Source organism: Strongylocentrotus purpuratus, unplaced genomic scaffold, assembly GCF_000002235.5.
Source record: "Strongylocentrotus purpuratus isolate Spur 01 unplaced genomic scaffold, Spur_5.0 spur5_contig_869, whole genome shotgun sequence".
Taxonomy (NCBI): domain Eukaryota; kingdom Metazoa; phylum Echinodermata; class Echinoidea; order Camarodonta; family Strongylocentrotidae; genus Strongylocentrotus; species Strongylocentrotus purpuratus.
Genome location: NW_022145578.1, coordinates 66952 through 91357, shown reverse-complemented (window position 1 = coordinate 91357; position 24406 = coordinate 66952). Strand labels below are relative to the sequence as shown.

At 36.9% G+C, this 24406-nt stretch overlaps 1 protein-coding gene across 1 annotated transcript; it reads left to right on the top strand.

Annotated features, from left to right (window-relative positions):
• The first annotated feature begins 2030 nt into the window (after positions 1-2030).
• LOC105441023 (transmembrane protein 268-like) lies at positions 2031-23138 on the top strand. The gene is made up of 10 exons (XM_030976015.1): positions 2031-2216; positions 12061-12657; positions 13959-14006; positions 14986-15098; positions 16016-16288; positions 16837-16947; positions 18098-18133; positions 18602-18667; positions 19774-19911; positions 21013-23138. Exons 1-10 carry the CDS (start codon positions 2165-2167, stop codon positions 21166-21168), a joined length of 1590 nt encoding a protein of 529 aa, XP_030831875.1. The 5' UTR covers positions 2031-2164; the 3' UTR covers positions 21169-23138.
• Positions 23139-24406: the final 1268 nt, after the last annotated feature.

Genomic DNA, 24406 nt, shown 5'->3' with positions numbered 1-24406 from the left:
GGTGTTATTAGCATATTTTGATACCTAACTAGGTAAGGTAAGGTAAGGTATTTATTCATCAACCTATCGCAGCCAATGGCTGAATTGCATGCATGATATATATATTTGGTTTAAACATATAAAAAAAACATTATATTTACAATTCATTATTTAACAATAATTTGATGAAAAAACTTAATAAAACTCAGAAGGGAAGAAAGAAATAAAGGAAAAATGTGGAGCAGGAAAATAAGGAGAAAAGGAAAAGAAAGTTGAGGGAGAGGGAGGTGAGAGAGAGAGAGAGTGAGAGACAAAAGAGAGAGAGAGCGAGAGAAAGAGAGAGAGAGAGAGAAAGAGAGAGAGAGAGAGAGAGAGAGAGAGAGAGGGTGAAAGAGGAACAAAGAGAGAGATGAACACAAACACAGAGCTGGTATAATATAGTACAAATTAAAAATGTAATTGTAAAAAGTTATTTCATCCAAAGGAATTAATTTACAAAAAAGAAAAAAAAGTTTGCAACACTGGTAGGTCACTTATTTTTTCTTTCTATCTCTTTAATATACTTTTTCGAAAAAAGTGGGGGGCTCGAGGCTCCTGAGCCCCGCCGTTCCGCGAGCCCTGACATGTTGGCCTCTAAATAAGCATATTTCTTGTCTGACTGTAAATTTAGGAATTTGCATTTTCCAACAAACGCATAGTAAAAAAGGATATAATCTACTAAAGAGTGAAGAAAAATCTCGAAAAAATTATGTCATTTCACCAACATTTGTAAATCACATGTATCACATTAGAAAAAAGTAAACCACATTTAATATTTGAAGCCCCCCCGATCTTCACCCTGGTCTATACCTTGTTGGAGGGGAAATGGCAACTGAACTCCCTTATCTTCTTTCTCTTTTTTATTCTTTCCCCTTTTCTCGTCTTTTCCTTCCCTTCCTTCTTTCTCATTTAGGCCGTTTGGTTGGGGGGGGGGGGGGAAAGGGCCTTTAATCGCCCGATCCATGCGTTGTTGGGGGGATTAATCGCAACTGATCTCCCGGCCTTCTTTTCACCCTTTTCTTTTCTTCTTCCTCTTTTTTGTTCCCTTTTAGCTCTTCTCTTTCCCTTCCTACATTTTTTTGGCTGGGGCGGGGAGAGGCAAGGGCCTTTTGCCCCCCCCCCCCCCGATCCACAACTTGTTGGTGGGAAAATTGCAACTAATATCCCCTTCTTTTATTCTTCCTCTTTTTTTTTCCCCTCCTCTTTGTCTCCTCTTTTCCCTCCCCCCCCCCCTTTCCTTCTTTCTCTCTTATTGTTTTGATGAGGGGCGGGGGGGGGGGGGGGGGGGGGCAATTAAGGCCCTTTTGCCCCCCCCCCCCCCGCCCCGATCTCATTCCCCCCTTTACTTTTCTTCTTCCTCTTCTTTCTTTTCCTTTCTCTCCTCTTTTCCTCTCTCTCTCTCTCTCTCTCTCTCTCTTGATTGATTGATTGATTTTGTGATTTGGTGAGTGAGTGACGGTCTCATTGGGTGTGTGATTTTTTATATTTATAGATATTTTCATTAATTTTATTTCAAACTTATTTTTTTGAATAATAATTATTTATATTAAAAAAAGATAATCAATTATAATAACATTCCATTGTTCATTAATCATTAGTTTATTTACTGATTGGTCGGCGGGTAGTTGGATCCTAGTTAGTAGGCCTAACTGATTGAATTTATTGCTTGGATGATTAATTGATTGGTTTATTGAAATATTTTCCAGATTTGTTGTGCCCAAATTAAATTGAGAAAATTACTCAGCTTTCAATAGAGAAAGAGAAAGAAAAAGAAATCTGTTATCTGAAATAAATTGAATGTATCGTATCACAGATAAGCAAAAAGTTTAGTTCACCCTTTAACGCTCCGGTGTTTTGGTATGTCGCCCTCTTTTGTTTAGTGAATGAAAACTGCATGTTGCATGCATGCATGCAATGTTTATCTTTCTCATGCAAGAGCTGCATTGACTGCCTTGCTATGCAGTGGGCATGCTGTGCAGGGATGATATGCATTGTTGCTGCATACATGCAGTAGCCTAGATCTGTATCGAATGCCTGGATTGAAATGTGATCTCGTTTGCTCCTAATCAGACCTTTTATATTTCGTGCTGGAATCAGGATGAAATCGCCATTTTCCAAGTGATCTTGTTGAGCTTGAGCAATCAAGATGGATAGCATTATCCCTTCAGAGTTTCCAGAAGGAATCTTTGTGGAAGATGGTAAGATAAAATATTTCGAGCAAAAATTACATTCACAAAATCAACACGATTGACTCGAATTGATAATTGGATTGGGTATTAACGGTAGAGTTGCATTGCCATGACATGTAGACCGTCCTAGTACTAAGCCGAACATTGTTTAACCTCTAGTCTTTAGAAGGTAGATGTAAAAAATGTTGTAACAATGTTTTGTTTTCTGACGTTTTGTTTTCGGTCATTTGGCCTTCGGACAGGTGAGGTTGTGTTTCCAGACAGTTGATTTAAATTTAAGGACTAGATAGATATAGTCTAGACTAGAGTCTACAAACAATATTCCATAATGTTTAGACATCTGTCTGGAACAAATATTCATGATGGTAAGTGCTGTTTGACGAATAATTTTTGTTAAATCCACAGGCACAAGAAGGCTTTATTATTATCAAGTGTTCGAACATCCAGTCCCCTAGCTCCCTAGCTACCCTCCCCCCATCGACCTTGTGACGACAAGACTAGACTAGACAAAAATAACCATCTGGTATGGGAAATTCTTTAATGAAATTGATATTTGTCAACCTCCCCCAGGCCCCATACACATACTGACAAATTCTTTTCACCTGGGAAGTTCTCCATCTCTGTAGGTGGAGAAGTTCCCCGATGAATTTCCCTGGGCTTCCGATGGGGAATTTTTCCCTGCCCCCATTGAGATCGGACATTTCCCCAGGAAAAACAAGCCCTTCCCCGGGGAGTTGCTTAGTTTGAAAAGGGGTAAAAGACATGACTAGCAAGAAAATGTAGGTAACTCTAAATCTAACCATGATGTTCATGCTCAAGTTAGACGAGTGTTAGTCAGATGCGCTAGAACAAGAAAATATGGTATTGGCAATGTACATGTACGTCTGACTTCGATAAATTTTGTGAATCCCGAGGGTTGTATCAAATTATTATTTTTGTACTACCCGGTAGGCCTAGGGATCTACCATGTTCAGGGTTCAGTTTGTGAATTTTTAAATCCTTGAAACTTGGTTATTAACTAGTAAGGGATGACTTAATTTCTACCTTTATTGTTTCTCAAGTGATTACTCCAAATTCAACAAACTGCAGCTTGCAATTGACCATTTTTCATAATGTAATCAAATTTAATGCATAAATCTATGTACATGTAACAAACTATTTCATTCACAGCTACATATGTAGGACTGTAGGTTACGCAAACTGCATACATTTATTGTTGCTAGCTAGGTACTTGTAGGACAGGCATTTTGGCTTGTCCTACCTAACAACACGGAATGTATGCAATTCCCATCCTAACGATTGGAATAAAATTATTCATAACAGGTGAATGAATCATTCGTAGGGACCCGGAGGCACTTAACAAACATGTGTGCATTAAATTTGAGTACATTAAGAAAGTGGCCTATTGGATGTACTATTTGATGAAGTCACATTGGTTTTAAGTTGGTAGGAAGGAAAAGCGTGAATTTCACATGCTGCCAAAATAGCTTGAATAAAAACAAAATCAAGAAGAAAAAAAATTATCAGAACAACCACAACAAATATCAATTTTTATTCCTCCATATTCCCTTAAAAAAAGGTAATAACAGAAAACGCAAAGAGTCAATAGTCATTGCGAAGAAATACATGAAAATGATTTATGCAAGCCCACTCAAAATTAAGATGAAATGAAAGTGAGGAAGGGACACCCACCCCTCCTATTCAATCAAGTCACAAATAATTACACAACTTATCCTCATGTTGTCATATGATTTATGAATGGTTGAGAAACTTGGGTCTTTGCAAATCATTTGTACAGGTAGATTCATTTTCTGTTAAACAAAAATCTGTTGCTGCTGAAAACTTTACTAAACTAAACTGGGTTTTTTTTTTTTTAAGTTTCATTTTCGAATCACTTAATACACCAATGTCATGAACTAATTTATTTGTTTTTCAAGAGTTCAAGTGGTGAATTATGATTGGAAAGAGTGGTATTCTAACTAACTAAACATAATTAACAGGTATTAAAGCTTCTTATGAGAATCATTTATGAATCAAATCAATCAATCAAGAATCAGGAATGATAAAGAGAATAACAAAACTAAATTGATGGATTGGTTTCATTTTAAGATCATTTGTCTGATATCAAGAGCTAATTTCTGTCGTGAAAGGGATGGAACTGAAATAAAGTATAGAGAATTTAAAAAGTAGAATGATTTGATAGGTTGCTCACGTGCTTTCTTAGTACTCAGGTAAAATAAAACAAACGAACAAACAAAGGTTACATGTACAGTACAACCATAAGTTTATTCTTCTGATCAGGAACCAATATCTGTTACTAAAGGGGGGTGGAGCTGCAGTAAACAAGACAAAACTACATACATGTATAACCTAGTACATGTACATGTAAATGTAAAAGGTAGTAGACTTTAAATAGTTTGCAGTTCCAAAGTTCACCACCGAATTTGAGTAGTGAACTATGAAATCACAGGCTAACTGGAATTATTTACACTTAAGCATACAAGATTGTGATAATCATGTTTGATGCATTTTTTAATCCAGAAGTGAGATGCAATATATGTGCAACTTTATTGTGATAGGTAAATATAGCGAGGATTAAGGAATGTATACCTAGGCTACAGGTACTGGTATTAAACAAACAGTTCAAAGTTCATCAACAGGAATGCAGCTACATGTACATATATTTACCCATCTTGACAAAATGTATGTTACAAGCAAAATTGAATTTCCAGGTGTACAGTATACATGTAACCAAAAGAAATAAAGAGAAGGGGGAGGGGGGGGGTGTACATTGCATATCTACAATGTAGTAGATATAATTGAAAATTTTTTAAACAGCAACAACAAAAGGGCGGGGGGGGGGGTGATTGGCCTTGCCTGTCCTATTCATTCTGCCTTCAAGGGTAAAAAGGGCAGATTTACACATTTTTTGTACAATAATGAATTTAGCAGCCCCCCCCCCCCCCAAAAAAAAAAGAAAAAAAGAAAAAAAAAACACCCATATGAGAAGGGTGCATATAATGGTTTCTTTGTGTTCTGGTTGAAGAGAGAACAAGAGGGAAATGGTGAAAGGAAAATGCAAGAGAGAAACACTGATAGTTCACAAAGAGAGAGGGAGGGAGGGGAGGGGGAGAGAAGGAGAATTGAAAATATGAAAGAGACATCAACACAAGTCACATTATATGTATATACATGTATGCATGATAAGAATCGCTGACTGTCCTTTTCAAGGCACTATAGATGCTTTGTTTCCCTTCTTACAAAAATACATACAATGTAATTTTGTGTTTATAAACAATTATGTCTTTTTGTCGGACCAAGGAGTTTTGATTATTATTTTATACAGATTGGATATTTACTTCAAATAAATTGTATTTTCATTTTAGGAAAAGACAATGATCCAGCTAAGGTAGCGACTGCGGAGAAAGGTATAATTCTACCATTCGTCTATCTTGCCTATTTCCAGCAAAAAATAAAAGCTGCTACCATATCCCATTGCTATTGTAATCTCTAATGTTGTAATTTCAGTGAAAATATACAGGTACCCATTTATGCATTATAATGTAATCTTGCAGTGTGTACATTACATTGTTTGTTCAATGATCATAGACATATCAGTACCATGGCTCAGTACCCTTTGGTTTCATCTTCATAATGACTACAGTCGATTATTCATTGTCACATTACATTCCACCAAACCACTTTATTTTAAACATGAAAAGAAAGAGAAAAAAACAGAAGAGATGTTAAGAGTGTTTAGCCTTGTTCATTGATAAAATGTTTACATCAGCATTCATGAAACAATTTGATTTTAAAATATTCCCTAAATCATGCATATGTTGTAATTGTTTATTTAATTTACTGTGCTGCCTCGTCATATTTGTTATGCAAACAATCGATCATGATTGAGGCTGTTTGCTCTGAAAAGAAAAAAAAAGAGTGCTTAGCAAATTAGCAATGGGAATTATGGGACATTTAAAAAGGAAGTGGATTATATGTTACCCTAAGGCCTAGGTTAGTTTCACTTTCGCATTCAGCATATATTGATTTTCTATCATCCTGGCTGTTTTTATAGAGGTATCGAGTGTTTAAGATGAAGATAAGATATTTATTAAGAAAGATATTTTGTGTGCGTGTGCCTGACTTTTTTTTTTAAATGTCAAGCATTACAATGACAAAAATGAAACCACCCTATCTAATCATACAAATCACCAATCCTGTATTTATGGTAATTGTTCCCATTGAATTGATCATATTTTTGCAAACATTGCTGTAATTTTCAAACCATTACCAATTTACCATTTCATCCCAATATCGTAAAAATTTGGGTTCAAATTTATGGGTGTAAACTGTAAAATACTGTATAAGCTTCAATTTTACACATGCATCATCAATTTCAAATTTAGTCCTCCATGTACTGTACATGCAACCTGTAAAAATGTATCAAATGTTCAACCTCATTTATCTGACAAAACGAAAGAGAAACTGAAGAAGTAAACACATATTAAGAAAGAGAATAGTATCTTGAAGGAAAAAAAAAAGGATCTAGGAGGTTACAACCCGGTACATAATGTTGAAAATGATATCTTTTAATTTGCCAACCCCAAACACAAATAGTAAAAAGTTTTAGACAAATAATACTTGTGGAAAATGCAATATTTCAGATTTTATGAAATTGTAATCAATAATCATCTAGCTAGACATACGTAGAATGAAGAATAAACGAACATACATGTTTCTCTGCAATACTTTTTCTTCACTAATCTGTTAAGTCACAGGCAAGTATGCACCTGAAAGTGAGAATCCTTTAATAGATGAAATCTAGACTTGAGCTGCATTGACACTGCAACCTAAAATCATTGATTTTTCTCTCATCCCTGTATTTCAACCAAACACGCCAAAAAATCCTCCTCTGGAGGGTGGTTTTTTTCAAACACCTGCCAAAATTTGACAGATTTTTGCAGTGTAAATGCAAACTTTGGTAAGATACTGATTTTTGCTTACGTGACTCTCCTGGCATCCATGCATGACACCGATGATTGGTGCATGCACACTTCTCATTAAAAATCGTTATGAACAAACTTCATAAGTTTTTTATAGGTTTATCCAGTAGTGTAAATGCTCGACCCAAAATTGAACGATTTTTCAAAACAGTGTTTTTGGATGTGTGAATGGGCCTTTTGGTAACAACTCGTTGAGGAGAGGACAGATGGTATCATTCACCCTCTTGACATTTAGAAAGTAAATCAACCATTTATAAAGATTCGATCTTTGGGGTTCACACAGCTAAAACGTACCAGTATATGAATAGTGAGATTCAAGAGGTTTTGCGTTTCACGCAGACTCCAAAAATAAAATGAACTTACATTGATGTACTTGGTTTCAAGTTCAGTTTTCAGTATTTTTAAAAATTAATTCTCAAAATGTGCCTGTTTGTTAACATCCAGGCTGTTACATCACTTATGGGAAGTTGCGATTGATTGCAAGTTTCAAAATTTGCAACTGATATTTGCAATCGATTGCAACTCAACTTTTTTGCAACGCCTCTCTAATCTCCTAAATTTTCTAAGATTTTGTTAGGGTTAAAGTTTTAACAATTAAATTAAGTTAACTCGATCTAGCTTTTATTCTCCCCCACCCCCTCTTTCTCTCTCCCCCCTCCCCTCTTTCTCTCTCCCCCCTCCCCTCTCTCTCTCCCCCCTCTCTCTCTCCCCCTCACTCTCTCCCCTCTCTCTCTCCATCCCTCTCTCTCTCCTCCCTCTCTCACCCCTCTCTCTCTCTCCCCCCCCCCCCCTCTCTCTCTCCTCTCTCTCTCTCTCTCTCTCTCTCTCCTTCCTACTAATGGGACATCAATTGCAAGAATGTTGAGTTGCATTCAATTGCAAATTTGCGATTAATCGCAAGACTTAATCTTGATTTCAGCAGGGAAAAAATTAATATTTATTTTTTGGGGCTACTTTTCAAGCTTACCTGCATGAATATAACATTCTAAAAATTTGTATTGAATTGAACTCTATGCAAATTTACAGGGGCTCTTTTCTGATTTTCGGGGGCTATTTTGGGCATTTCAGGGGCTAATTCGCCCCGAGCCCCCGTGTATTTTTTTCACTGGATTTCAGGGATTTGCAATTGATTGCAACTTTCTTGCAACGCCCCATTAGAGTACCCACAGTAAGATTGGTTACTGATTAACCAAACCCATTTTTTCCCCTCAGTAACCAACTACCTTTTCGGTCCACAAATTTAATTCCAGCCTATAAAAGTCATTTCTCTGTTCATCGTAAATGTGAGTCACTATGTACAAGTAGTATTTACTTTTTCAACTGAAGGCCCTTGAGAGACAATATATTCAATTAGCTCTCCACACTCGTGATATTGAAATGTGGTTGGGCATTTATTTGCCCATGTCTACATTGAAATAAACCACATGAATTTGTGTATTGTTGATTGTTCTCCCTCAATGCATAATGTTAGAGTATTCATACCTTTATAAGAATTTCCCTTTCCTTGCATTTTCACCCCGTTGCTCATTGGTACATCAAATTTCATGCTAATTTATTCATCAAGGTCTAGTGTATTAACTGAGTGATGATCTATCTACATGTACATGCATATTTCATACAATCATGAAAGTTCATAAAATGTATTGTTGATACATATCGTTTGGGAGGTAAAGAAGATATTGAAATCAAAACTTTAACTTCCAATTCAAAAAATATTCCATATACCTGTACATGTACAAGTACATGTACCGGTATATCATTTTATATCTGTTTTATGTTTCATCCAGCAAATTTATTTGGCCTTTTTTGCTCTTAGCATCATGATAAAAGAGTGGAACAAATAGATAAATCATGATTTACGTCAGGTGGAGTCATTTCGAAATGTCAATTGTGGCTCATTGGCTCATCTACATATACGATCTGAGTGCCAATCTTGTCAAAATGTCAAGTATAAGACAAGACACTACTTGGGCCTCAGCATACTCAGCTGCCTCATGTACTGGTTCAATATATAAAAAAAAGGAACAAAATCTACCCAACATCTGCCCTTGGAAAATTAGACATCAGTTGTAACCATGGCAACATTAATTAAAAAGAGAAATTAGTGTCATACCATGCCCCATACAGCATCTGCTACATGAATTCAACTCATTGATGCCATTCACTTAATTATTACAACACCCCCCCCCCCCCCCCCCCCCCCCCCCCCCCCCCCCCCCCCCCCCCCCCCCCCCCCGTTCTGTTCACTGCAGGATTGTCAGGTCAAAAAGAGGAGTTTTAGGCTATGAGAAAATCATTTGGGTTCTCATTTTTTACAAATTTGGCTTTAATTTTCGTGTTACCGGATTTACCGGTATTTAGATGCTTTTGCAACTCATGCTGGAAGAAAGACAGTCATGAGGACTTGATTCTCACATTCAAAACTCTTTACCTCATACCAATTTTTTGTTTTGTCTCACTTTTTATTTTGGTGTTTAGTCATATTGGTAAATTGAAATCCAAACCTGCATCGGGCCTCATAATTTAAGAAAGTTAAAAATGTGCATTTTATATGTGACAATGCCAAAAGTTATGTTCTGGACTGGATTGCATTAAAAAAAAATGTACACAACATATTGTCGACATTGTCTGCTGACAAGTCAGCTGAGACTAGACGTATCCCACCCAGGCTCTACATGTATGTGTATTCTGTGTATGAGTCAAAACAAAAGAGAATACCTCGAACGACTTCCTATAATACCAATACTATTCAGATCAACGTTATCAAGAGAATCTGGCCATATAAAAATAAGGGAGTTTATTGCACTTGTGCCACTTTGCCAACAAAAATAGAACAATGCTTAAAGGGATCCAGTAACTTTGTCTGGAATTTTGTCTGGATTTAGCTCATGATGCAATGAAAATTATAAACCTTTAGGTCAGTCAGGAACCCCATGACTTTTACAAGCCGATCGCCTGTCTGATTATCAAGATATTTATGATTGGAATTACAAATTTTGGAAACTGTTCGCCTGACGGTTTTCATAACACTACAGTCTATTGGGGAAAACGAGTATGGTAAAACCGGTCACTCAAAGAATTTTACTTTTTTAAGGCGCTTCTTGATCATTTTGAAGCGCAATTTTTTTAGGGCTTCAATATTACACCATATCACTGACACTGATAACACGTAGGGCCGTGTATCTCAGATTTAACATTGTTAAATGATACCTTTAATAGACCTGTAGGGATTCTAGGGAATACAAATTGACTTAAATTGTACATGTACATGTAATCCAACTATTTGTGAAATTTTGTTTCCTTCTTAATTGTCATACATGTTTATACAAGGATCATATCGTCATTTCCGTATGAACTTTTATACATTTATAAATTTTGTTATTTCCACTTGTCAACTGTACAACTGCAGGTACAGGTACCCAAACATACATGTACTTAGCGTGTTTCATCATACAGAAATGCCCATGCATCGATAGACAACAATAATAGACGCATACCCACCATTACAATGACACCTGGAAGGGTGAAAAAAATAACAATGAAATTCAATCTTTTTGAGTTATACACCTGAATGAGCAGTTTTTGAACCCCCAATAGATCTATAATATGATGTGTGTTTGAATGCATTATAGAGCAATTTTTTTTTTTTTTAGAGTTTAATACATTAGACATCAACTTTTTTTTTTTCCTTTCCAAAGTTAACATTGATCTAAATGTATTACCCTGTCAAATATGATATAATTTTTGGTATTCATAACATGCTGTTTTCAAGTGCCATCAACTTCAAATTTCCCTATTTTTTTCCTTCAAAAGTTCTTGTATTACGCTGGTGAATATAATTTCATTTTGGTATTCATAACATGCTGTTTTCAAGTGCCGCATCAAGATATTTCATAAACTGTCATTAACTCTTTGTCTTCTGGATTGGGTAGTCCATGTATTATAAACCTATGGAAATAAGAAAATTCAGTTGTCAGCAGGTTAATGGCTCAAACACCTAAAACATTCAGAGATATTTTTTCTCACATCCATCCCATGAAGGAGGATCTATTACATCCCATGACAGATCTATTACATCCCATGACAGATCTATTACATTCCATGGCGGATTTATGAAAGAACTATTGAACTACTTTCACCTCTTTAATTATGTAGATCAAAATGTTAGTTTCTATGAGAACTTGAGTTTTCTCACAACACGAAGACAAGGAGTGGTAGGAACAGTGTGGAATTGAATTTAAGGAAGCTACTTCCTGGGCTGGTAGAAGGTAAATAATTGGTCTTTTGTTAGGTTTCGTTCAAGTACACCCTTCGTTACATAGAGGACATCCTGCTTTCGTAGAAATCGTGAGAATTGTAGAAATAGTACACCATCTGCCAATGTGCAATGCAGTTGCAATGCTTCCTTATTTGAAGAAATTATTGAAGCTGACAATAAGTTTGATACAATTTCATAACTCTTTGGAACAATCTGCTCATTATGCCTTTCATTCTAAGTTTTGATAAGGTTCGTGTTCACATTTTAAAAGATTAATGCTTCAGCAATCTCTGATACAGAGGGACAACCTGTCTATAAATACGTCATCTTCCTTGAATGGTCTTTATAGTCAGGTTTCACACCCTCCATATACCAGTGTCTATGAATGAGAAGAATCATATTATGTCAGTTCAAAGGGAGAAAGGAAACGGCCATAACGATACCTGTCATTCCTGATTTTAAATGTACTACAGAAAATTTCTGAATGTGAAAGGCCTATATGTTTAGTTCCAAGGGATGAAAAATGAAAGTACAGTCATTCAAGTTGCTTATGAAAATGTTTAAAATATCTTCTTGTTATTATGCATTACAGAGAAGCTTCTGGAAGGAGAGGATACCCACATGTCCAGCTTCTTGACCGACTGGGACACGGAGGCTGACCAGGGTGGAGGACGCATGGTCACGGCCGACAGCGGCGATGACCACTCCGTCGACAGTCTTCCCATGTCACCCGACGAAGCCAACTCCAATCAGAATGCAGACATGCTGGTGCGAGGCATGGCACCGGTCCTGGTTGGCGAGGAAACGAGCCACGCCTTCTTCTGCTTCGCATGGGAGGATGACGAATGGGCCATCAACGTGATCCGGAAGCTGGAATCCTCCGCTTACGGTTTCTCATGTGATAACAGCAACCACAAGTGGGATCCGGGCGTCGCCAAAATGGACAAGATCATCAATTCCATCTCCACCGCCAAGAAGCTGGTGCTTGTCGTAACGCCAGACTTTATGCGCAGTCCGTGGTGCATGTACGAGAACCTGCGCGCTCTGCGCGGCCATTATACGAACACGGCGAAAGTCATAGTGGTGGTGTTGGGTGAGATAGAACTCCCAGATTTTCTTGAAGGGATACCGACCATTAACGCGATGTCGAGGAACTTCTGGCAGAGGTTTGTTGCCGCACTGAGATTAGGTAGGTGCCTGAAGACACATCAGAGCCTAATTCAAAGCATTTTATCTCGTATAAGACCTTCTATCTGGAAAAGTATCGGTATGTCAACATGACAATCTTCGTGATTGTGTTTATTTGGAGAAGTTTTATGATTATGTAGAGAGAAAACCTGCTCCTTGTCCTGAGACGATTTTTTAATGGTATTGCAAGCTCTACCTGGGCCCCGTTTCACAAAGCCCTTTTTCAATGACAAATGACAGAAATCAGTGACAAATCCGCTGATAACCAACCAGAAGCAAGGATTTCAGTAGCTTATAACAAAACCTGTCATTTTTCACTGATGACAAGTTTTTTTGAAACGCCCCTCTGCTCCTTGTCCTGAGACGATTTTTTTCATGGTATTGCATAATTGCAAGCTCTACCTGGTCTAAGTAAACAGGTCATGAATAAAAGCACAACCAAAACACAGTTGTGCAACATTTTAAGATTGTCTTGCTATGATACAATGATTACAGATAATGTGTATTCAACTTCTTTACTCTACCGTAATGCGGCATATCTATAGACAAGCATTGCACAGACGAGCCCTTGGAAACGATGCACACTAGTAGCCCAAAGGAATTTTGGACATGTCACATGAGACTCTTTCTTACTTTCTCTTTCAATTTCATTCTTGTATTTTAATCAGGGGTAGGGTAGGGTCTTATAAAAGGTCGGTATTGATCTGGATTCATCGCAAGTCCTCCAATCAATCCCAAACTTTCCAACTCCTATTTCTTTAGTCCAGAATTGCAATTGATTTGAATTAATCACACCTGTTCATAGGATGGGACTCAGAATTCAAAAGTGAATGTGAATGCTTTGTATCATGGGCTCTTTCCTTTCAGTCTGTTGTATAAATCCATAAACTCAAAATGAAAGTGAATTAGCTTCATTATACAGTCACTTTTCCTCGTGATGTTTTGGGACGATCAATAATGATTTTGAAATGAGCAGTGTTTGAAGGTCTCTTTCTCAGAACCCCGATTCGCCACAAACTGAATGTGAATTGAATAACATTGCTTACATTGTTTTCACCGTCTCTTAATACTATTTCAATGTGTGGGTAAGATTTAGAATTGCACTCCCCAGGGAGTGGAGAATGTGCTCTGGGGTATTAATGAAGGGCTTTAGTCAGTTAATTGAAATGTGCTATATTGGAAATTTGTTATCATTATTTTTTTTTTAAAATTAATATTATTATTTATTGTTATTATAATCATCTAATCATCATCATCATCATCATAATCATTATTGTAATCATCTATTTCAATATCTTGTAGGTTCTAGCTTGGATGCTCACGATGCCTCTCTCAACAATAATGTGCCTGGTAAGTCGATAATTACCGGTCGATAACCCGTTGCATACCGGACCTACATCGTTATGTATTAAGCCCATGGGAGAAGAGATAATTCAGTCTGCAATGTGTTGATTAAGCTTATTGGGTCAAAGTCTGAGTGGAGTGCAAACATGGTGGGGATGCTTTAATGATTATTTAATCATTGAATTGAATTAGAAAGGAAAGACTGTTTGCAGGCATGTGTTTATATTGGCACAATTCTCATGCAGTCTGTATAGGAATGCATGTATGTGTAGCACATAAAAATAACATGTATTGCATTTAAATACATTTGTGTGGAATAAATGAAATAAATTGAGTTCCTTTCTGGCCAATATTGTAGAGTAAATAGACTTTTGACAGGGTGGCAGGATTACGTTGTTATTTGTTGACTACCGGTATGCATTGAAAAAGAGGATAACGTGAAATTAAAATACCCCCAATATACCTTGAATATACCTTGAAGGCCACACTTCGCCATGGAAGTGATGAAGATCCCTAGATAGTGTGGTGTGGCAGGGTTAAGGGGGTCCCATGGGACCCATTTTAAAACCCAGGTTGGATAATTGTCGCTTGAATCTGAGGAGTGTGGGAGCATCAATGGCAGTTTTTTGCAGCATGTTCCCCTTATTTACAAATCTCTGGCTATAGAAATTTTTCCTGATGTCAAGGCGGCTTCAGTGCTCATCAACATTTGAATGGCCAGATGCCCCATTTCGCAATTTTCTTTCAGAGGCTTATTTATTGTTAAATGGCTGTGCTCACTCATATATAAATGGTATGATTTCAATTGCATATTCTCTTACAGAGGATTTTTTTTTTTTGATGTATGAAAGATATTTTAAATTAAAAGTTTATTTGAATATCTGAACTATAAATAGTGTCCACTTTCCTTTTTTTTATTGAGTGAAAATTGATGTGTATGAGAGCAATTTGTAAGAATGACATCCTATTTGATTTCTCTTTTCAGCCCTGTACAACAGTGCTCATCTGGCGACCATCCAATCAAGTACAGATTGCTGTTGCAAGGCAAGATTTGATACCATCTACTGTCCTGATGAACTAGCAAGGAAAGGAGTTCAGGTAGGTTTCTCCTGTTCTTCAATAGCTCCCCTATTATTCTGAGATATCAAACTATTTATTGAGATTTAAGCGACTTGGACATGAAACAGATTGCAGTTTGTAAGGCAAGAATTGATACTATCTGTCCAGATGGACTAGCAAGGAAAGGTGTTCAGGAGTGGTCCCCCACTATTCAATTTGTAATAATAACAATAATGATAATGACGACAATGACATCAACAGCAACAACATAAAAAATAACTACAATAACAGCAACAGCAGCAGCAACAATAGCAGTAATGATGACTCCTTGCACCCGAACATAAATTCTCTTGGGGGCCCTTGTCAAAGCGGAATGGCCAATATGTGACCCTCATAACCATGTGGAGAGTGGATTAATGTCTTGCCATAGGCGTACTATGCCTGCCCGGCTGGGATTTGAACCCTCGACCCTTTGGGTGATTCTCAAAGAAAGGGTTAAGTTTTTTTTTACTAGACAGACATTATCTGTCTTGTGGGCTCTCAGTCTCGAGGGTGGTTAGGTCTACTAGGATGTTCTGGTTTTTAAAACCATTTGTCACTGACTATAAGTAGCTTTGAATGTTCCTTGATTAGATCGTTAGTTAGACATCCCAATTTTAGAAGCTTTTGGTGATAGTTCATTTTCACATCCTGAACTATACCTGTGGAATCAGTTGCCCTAGGACATTCAAAACATATGTAGGTTGCTGTAAAATGCCCTCAAAGCTCATCTGTACAATCTTGCTTTCCAGTAGGTCTTCATGTTTGTATTTTGTAAGTTGTTTCATTCTTTACTTTCTTTTCTTCTGCATCCCAAGCACATTAGCCATAAGGAGTTGCTTGTGTTATGAGCTGCAGATTTCCCTCTTAATCATCATGTTGGAATATTTTTTTTATTTTCTTATTTGACTCTGTAGATACCTCAGCAGGACTACACTGCAGCCATCTCCTCCATCCTGGACGCTCCCAAGATGAGATGGTACACCCTGTGGTACAACCGTCTCTTTAGCTCCCTCGTCTGTGCCATCATCACCGCCCTCATCATCGTGGGCGTGGTCGGTAACCTTAGTAACTTCCATAACAAGGAGTCCGGTGGTCTCCATGTGGGGATCTCCCTCCTCATCGCCTTTGTCTTGTCGGCCGTCGTGGTCGGTCTCCTGCATCTTATTGTCTTCTATGAGAAGAGAAAGGTGAGTCTTCAATGAGGGATCCTTAGCCCCTTTGGTTTCACTATTAAAGTTTATGTTATGATAGTAATAATAATGATAATAACGATAATAACGATAATAACGATAATAACAAGGAGAAGAAGAAGAAAATGGATGGGAGGGATGAGGAACGAGGAGAAGGAGAACAAGAGGTCCATTTATATACATGTAGTTCAGCTATATGTATATAACCTACGGTGCTTGAATGAATGAATGAATTATCAAGAGTAGAACTGTGCCTGTTGATGATGATGATGATGATGAACAGCATTTGTATAGCGCCTGTTTCATTTATTGTTTCATTGTCTGATATTAAAGGCCCTAAAACATCTGTGGAAACACCTTGATATGTACATGCACATGCACTTTCTCTGAAATTTACCTTCAATGTTATTTAATTTTGCGAAAAAAATTGTTTAGTGTTAGAACTTGCTTTTACGATTTCAGAATTATTATATATATTTATCACCATATGGAATGCAAATTTGAGCTGACAACTGCCTTTTCTTTTGTTTCTTATCTTTTCTCAGTTGAATGGTTTAATAGAGGCTAACCTGTCCCGTGCTAACATGATCTTCTGTAAGCACAACATCCTGGTCGGGATGACCGACAGATTCAACTGGTGCTGGAATAGAGCTGTGGTATCCTTTCAAATGAAGAGTAAAAGTAAAAGAAGCAAAAGTTATGAGGGAGTGGTGTTAATGTAGCTCTGAAAAGCTTTAATAGAGATCCACAAAACTCAAAAAGAGATCTGGTTGACAACAAAAAAGGAGTATATTATAATGAGAGGCACCATCTCTCTTATCCTAAAACAATTATTTACACAATTATTTATACGGAAAGAGAAGATAACTAAACTTAAAGGTAAAGACCAGTATTGGAAATGCCCCAATTTCAAAAAATGAAATGGAAGCTCTCATTACCAATCATGTGAAAGAATATGTTTTGACTAATACATGATGATAAAAAATTTGCCGGGAAACCGCCTACTAATTCATATATTTGGTAAATTTGTTTCTCTCATGGTCTGTGAGAGATATAGGGTAGTCCCATATACATCTTTCTGTGTATAGTGCTTGTAACTTTACGAAGAATGGGCCAAATTTCTTATCATTTTGATGATTCCAGAACCTTGCAGATGCTAGATGATCAACCTTTTCTGATCGATTCCACAACGTTTCTTTCACAATGCAATCGCATGACCATAACTGGTCTTTACCTTTAAGTGCATATGGAATGTATAGTGGTTGGTATTCAGTGGGATTTGAAGTATTGGTAATAGTAATAATGGTTGTAGAATTAAAATGTATGCGTAGAAATGGTAAAGAGTTTTTATACTGTAACTGTCAACTATATATGTAAAGCAATTTGTACTAAAAGTTCATATGCAGAAACATCTGCAATAATCCAAAAGCAGAAATCCCTCCTAGAGATATAAGGAAAAACAGCATGTGATTTCAATGAATTGAAGTGATGGACTTCATTCTATGGTGATCTTTTAAGCCCTTTTGCACTAGTTTGACCAGGAGGGATTAGACCTCCCTGCATGGTCACTGACAGGTGGTTAACTTATCAAATAAGCTCAATTAACATAAGAAAAAGAGGATCATGGGGGACCAATGGTCACCGATTAGGCATTGTTTGCTATATAGAGGGCGCAAGTAGCTATAAGTAGTGCAGTTGGGCTTTAAGTGTGAGTTTAAGATAACTGGAGCATGTTTTTCTTCATTATTTATGATGGATTCTCTGTTAATTGTGATACCTATTTTGCCTTAACTTGTGCAATATCAGCTCCACTTCATATACTTTGATTTGACAGACTGTAGGGTGAGTGTACATTTCATTCCGTCTTTTTATTTTTTTTAAGAATCCTAGACTTCTTCATGATTTTGCTCCAACACCATGTGATTCATATTTTATAATAAAGGATATATGTTTAAAATTTACTGAGAAGAAAAATGCAATGAGCATGATTGGAAAGTGTTATGTGATATATTGATAAGTTTTTTTTTAATGAACATGAATTATATAATGTGTGTGCTGGAGATAAGAACAAGAAATGGAAAGCCGAGTCTATACCTCACAACAGCAAAAAAGTTTGTAGAAGTCCCCATATTTGTGGTCAGTTAGCCATCCATTGCTGATATTAAAAAATGAATGTATGCTTTGTCCGAAGTCTTATATCAGAACAAGTCTTCAACTTTTATTAAAGGGGTTATTAAACTAGATATCTTCTGGTTCATTAAATTGCATCTGAAAAATGTATAATTGATTATTATTGTTTGATCATGACAGAAAGAGATGATACAGTTCTTGAGTGACAATCGCGTCAGAGGAGATGGAGATATGGGTTTAAATCAGGTATGTATGAAAGAACTCTTTGATTGCATGGGTACAGGTTTGTGGTGGTAATGATGATGATGATGATAGTGGTGGTGGTGGTGGTGGTGGTGGTGGTGGTGGTGATGATGATGATGATGATGATGGTGATGGTGGTGGTGGTGGTGGTGGTGGTGATGATGATGATGATGATAATGATGGGAGTGGTGGTAGTGGTGATGATGATGATGATGATGGTGGTGGTGGTGATGATGATGATGATGATGATGGTGGTGGTGGTTGTGGTGGTGGTGGTGGTGATGATGATGATAATGATGGTGGTGGTAGTGGTGATGATGATGATGATGGTGGTGGTGGTGGTGGTGGTGGTGGTGGTGGTGGTGGTGGTGGTGGTGGTGGTGGTGGTGGTGGTGGTGGTGGTGGTGGTGGTGGTGGTGGTGGTGGTGGTGGTGGTGGTGGTGGTGGTGGTGGTGGTGGTGGTGGTGGTGGTGGTGGTGGTGGTGGTGGTGGTGGTGGTGGTGGTGGTGGTGGTGGTGGTGGTGGTGGTGGTGGTGGTGGTGGTGGTGGTGGTGGTGGTGGTGGTGGTGGTGGTGGTGGTGGTGGTGATGATGAACTTATGATGATGTAGAGGAGGAGGATGATGATGATGATGATGATGATGATGATGATGATGATGATGATGATGATGATGGGGGTGGTGGTGGTGGTGGTAGTGGTAATGGTGGTGAAGATGAAGATAAAGATGATGGTGGTAGTAGTGGAGATGATGATGATGTAGAGGAGGAGGATGATGATGGTGGTGGTGGTGGTTGTTATGGTACTAATAATGAGGAGGAGGAGGATGATGGTGTTGGTGTTTATGTGGAGGATGATTGATTATAATGATGGTGGTGGTAATGATGATGATGTTGAAGAGGAGGAGGATGGTGGTATTGATGAAGAGGAGGAGGAGGAGGAAGATGTTGATAATGGTGATGATGATGTTTATGGTGACAATGCTTGATCATAATACTGCTGATGATGATGATGTTGATAATGGATGATGATGGTGGTGATGATAATGATGTTGATGATGCTCCATAGGATGATACAACAATAATTCTTTTCAACAATATCTTCCATTCCAGAACTCATCAGTAAGCGTTGAAATGCTGCCCTCATCAGGGGGAGATGGAGATGATACAACCCGGCTCACCATAGACACCAGACTACGGACATTATCTCCACAGACTCTCATCGCAGACACAGACCCAAGATCAATAGCGGTAGGTCTATTTCTAGTTTCAGAAACAAGGTTCTAGGATAATTTGCTAATTATCTTTATTGATCGTGGTAGGATTAGTAGGGGTAGAACAAAATCATTAACTTAAGTTGCCTTGAAGGATATCACAGTTTCATTGAAATGAAAGATATGAAGGTAAGGTTGAAGAAATTTTACGAAAGGGAAAGCCAAGAATCTTGGAAAATACAAAAACCTCCAATGGAATTAGAGTTTCAAGGTTATGTAAGAATTCTAATGAACAAATAGATGAAAGAGCAGATGAAATTATGAAAGTGACTACTGGAGTGGGAAATGTCGGAACAATACAGTCAAACCTGCTTTAGTGAACACTTGTCTTCAAAGACCATCTGTCTACAGAGACCACTTTTTGTGTTTCCCTTGGGCAGTTGCTATAGACAGGTTCGACTGTATTACATTTTACTATAAGGCATGTTTCTGAAAAATGAAAGTCGGTTCTTTCTGGACAGTTATATGATTACCACTTTTTCATGTATTTCAGCCCTCCATCAAGGTCATACTTGTTTACATCCAAGTCAATAATGGTCTCATTGGAGAATTGATATCTAGCCGTTCTGTGACAAGTTTATTTACAATGTTTTTATTTGTCTGCTTTTATGTTCCTCTGCTAGATTTTCATCACATTGTTTGTACATGATATACTGCAGTGAAACCTGTCTATAAAGACCACCCAAGGGAGACAAGGAAAGTGGTCTCTATAGGCAGATGGTCTTTATGTACAGGTTCCTTTAGTACATGTTTCAATGAGAAACAATTTTCCAGGGAAACAAAAAAATGTGGTCTTTGTAGATGGGTGGTCTTTCTATACAGGTGGTCACTAAAGCAGGTTTGACTGTATTTAAAGGCCGTCTGTATTAGTTTGGCTAGGAGGGATTAGACCACCCAGGAAGGTCACTGACAGGTGGCTATCTCATCAACCCAGCTCTCAATTAAAATAAGAAAAAGAGGATCATGGGGGACCAATGGTCACCGATTAGGCATTGTTTTCTATATACAGGGAGCTAGGAGCTACAAGTATTACAGTGGGCCTTTAATATTTCTTTCACTCTGTACCATCTCTACGCAGGAGGAAGCAGAGCTGTACCTCATGCAGCACAGTGCACCGTATATCAACAAACTACTCAAAAAGCAATTGGTGGGACCGTTGCGAAAGAGACATTGTAGAACCACGGTTTGCCTTTGTCAATTTACCCAGAAGACGGTCTTCTGCGCTCCCGTGTAACGTTAACTTGAAGTTGGCACAATCTCATTCAACTTGTGTGGCATCTTCATTTCATTTGAACTAATAGGTTTGATTGTTGGATACAATATTAAAGGTTATCATCGCCGTCACCATCCTTAAGCGTCCGTTTTTTTTACGTGCCATTGGGTTGGACATTTCATTACCCTCCTTGCACTTCTCCAGTGAATAAAGTCCAAAAGGAGATGTAAGTGTTAGGTATCTGGGCACTGTGTGTTCGATTGATAAGGGTTTACGGTAGATTTTTTATGAGATAGAAAGTATTTTAATGTGTTAATTGTGCCTTTTTTGTCAATAATTGAATTGGATTTTGCTACGATAACTCTGTTGCTCGATCATTTGTGAATATGTGAGCACGATATATAAATTTAGGAATATGGTATATGTACAGTACTCGGATATAACAGATGTATAACTATTTCTTCTTGTGTTTATTCCATCGAATGGAAACTTTTGAAGTACTAAATGTAATCGTTGATGAGAATCTGTGTCTATTCTCTCTTCTATAATGCTTTTTCTACAGGATTTCCTTGGAGAGAATTTGTTATCATTTTGTTTTGTTTGTAGCATTTTTCAATGTAGCGGTGGTTTATTTGACTGTTTTTACTTTGCTAGAATGTGCATTTGTTTAAATATGTGTCTATTACACCCCAATACATAAGAAAAGCTCGATCAATATGAATTTTGTACAACTATTCTTGTATATAATAAGAATGAGCAGGTATTATCATTATTGCCAAAGTACTCATGGGGGTATGTTTGTGCCATTTTGCTCAATACATAGAAAGGATAAAGAAAATGAGAAAAGTTGTTCAGAGAGTTGATTGAGAATGGAAAAAATGGAGATTCAGCATCCTATTCTACATGTGAATTATTGACCAAACGTGGACTAAGATTATTGCCTAACAAAATTTAAAAAGATATTGGAGATAGTAGTGGTTTTGACAAAAAGTTATATTCTCACATAACTCTCACATAAAATTGGCACTTAACTTTAAAAACAACAATTAAATGGTACCTGACAAATATATGTGATAAATAACGTAGCTCAGTAATGATTATAGATTGACCAAGAGACTGACCAAATGATTGTAAAAGAGATTGTAGCTGTGTGATAATTATTAACTGACCGAAAGAGAATGTATTATTCAAAGAATGTATTAGTCTGTATGTGCACATTTTGTTTGGTACAATTGAGGGGGTTCCTCATTTTTTTGCAATATTCATACATTTTGTAATATTGTATAACTTTATTTGAGTGGTGGTTATTTACCTGACTGCTAAGAAAGGATACCAGAGGACCGACGGCTTTAGGTCGTCTCAGAGAGACCTGGCAATGAGGATTAATGCCTTACCAAAGGGCACTAGCATTGCACTAGCGCATCGCCTTGGTTTCAAACCTCAAACTATGCCTGATAGAAACACTGCTAAAATGTTAAATTTTTGCCTGCTTTTGTCAATTTTAATGTGGAACAAACTAGGATCACCTATATCAACTTTTGACACAAGTACAAGGTGCATTAAATGTGATATCCAAATAATTAAAGGAGGACCAGGCACTTGATGTGTAGCAAACAAAGTTTTATAAAAACGGATGAAAGTAAATTGTTATGGAGAAACGACATGGCAATTTTCCCCTGTAGTATGTAAAACTCTCACAAGCTTATTTTCTAAAAAGAAAGTGTCTCAGAAAGTACAGTTTTCTTTAATATCATGACTTAGTATTGACTTCTTAAACAAATATTTAGCCAAAGATATACAAGTATTAGTCTACATGTAGGCCTAGCTTCCATGTAGAATGAGTTTTCTCTCGTTCTGAAGAAAATTTGATGAATTATATTCTGCTAGACACTGGTATTTCTCATCTTATTTGCATATAGCTTGAGTATAGTCTGACTCTGTCCTCAACAGGTGTATACTGGATTAAGAATATATTAACTCTACATAAATATAAAAAAAAATAAAAAAATATATTAACTCTTGGTCACAAATGCCATTACGAACTGCTACGAACGCCGTACGAACGATTTTCAGACAATGGAAATTTGGGAAGACAATGGGAAAACAGAGATTTTTACGAACTTGTTGTTCGTACGAAGCTTTGACCGTTGCATAAAACTGCACCCTCCACCTGTTTCTCTCATCCAGTGTTGAGATCAAAAAAGGATAATCAAGATATATATATATATTCTTATTCAAAATCTACTTGAAACCATGTTAATTTAGCATGGAAACATACAGTCCGTAACTTTGCCAATATATGTGACACGTGCCAACTGTATTCCAAAACAAAATGCATTTAATGTAAAGCTGTTTATTTGTGAATTTGTAAGTACTACATTTAAGCCAACATCAGATTCAATCATTAATGTTCAAGAAGTGACGGATGTCTTCTTTTGTGCGTTCTTAACTTCTTATGAACCTGTACTATATATGCAGTACTGAGCTGGAAAGCTATTCAAATTAAATCCCCAAATAAGATGAATACCTTCAAAGACCAAAGTGTAAAAGAAATAACTTGGAGAGTATTTATTAAAGTTAATAAGTAGTTCATTATTACTTCTTGGTTTTGTGAAGAAGGAACTTCACATTTTCATTTTGATCCAATTTAGAAAATGTTGAACCACTCTGAACTAAAATAGTGGCATTTTTTCATTATGTTAGAGACATAATGTGATAGATTTAGAGTTTCTTTCAATGTTATTATTAGCAAATCCTATTTAAAAATGGGTAGCTTCATATATTTAATCTATCTGGATATCCATACAAGTTTATCAAGAACCTATGATGTCTTTACAAATACAGATACAAATTCCTGTTTTTTTTTGCAGTTGGGAAATTGGATAAAGGAAAATAAAGGCATTTCTTTTTTTTTTTTTTACTGAACTTTGATTTGTGAGTAGAATGTATGCCATGTAAATGGAATTAAAATGTTAATTTGCGTGTATTTTGTAATCAACTTTTATAACTTAAGATGCCCCACCTCTGTTTGCTTTTTATGTACATATAAGTTTGTGTTCCTTTTTCAATATTTAATATTCATGCTGCTTATTAGATAGATAGTGTTATCATAGTTGTGTATATATTTTGCTTCCTTTTTGTGAATTTAGAAATTATTAGTAATTTAGCAATAAATAATCAGATTTATTTGCATTTTCTGAAATTGAGTTATAGATAGCATCTAGCTTTGAATTGGTTAAAATAATCAAATGAGGACATT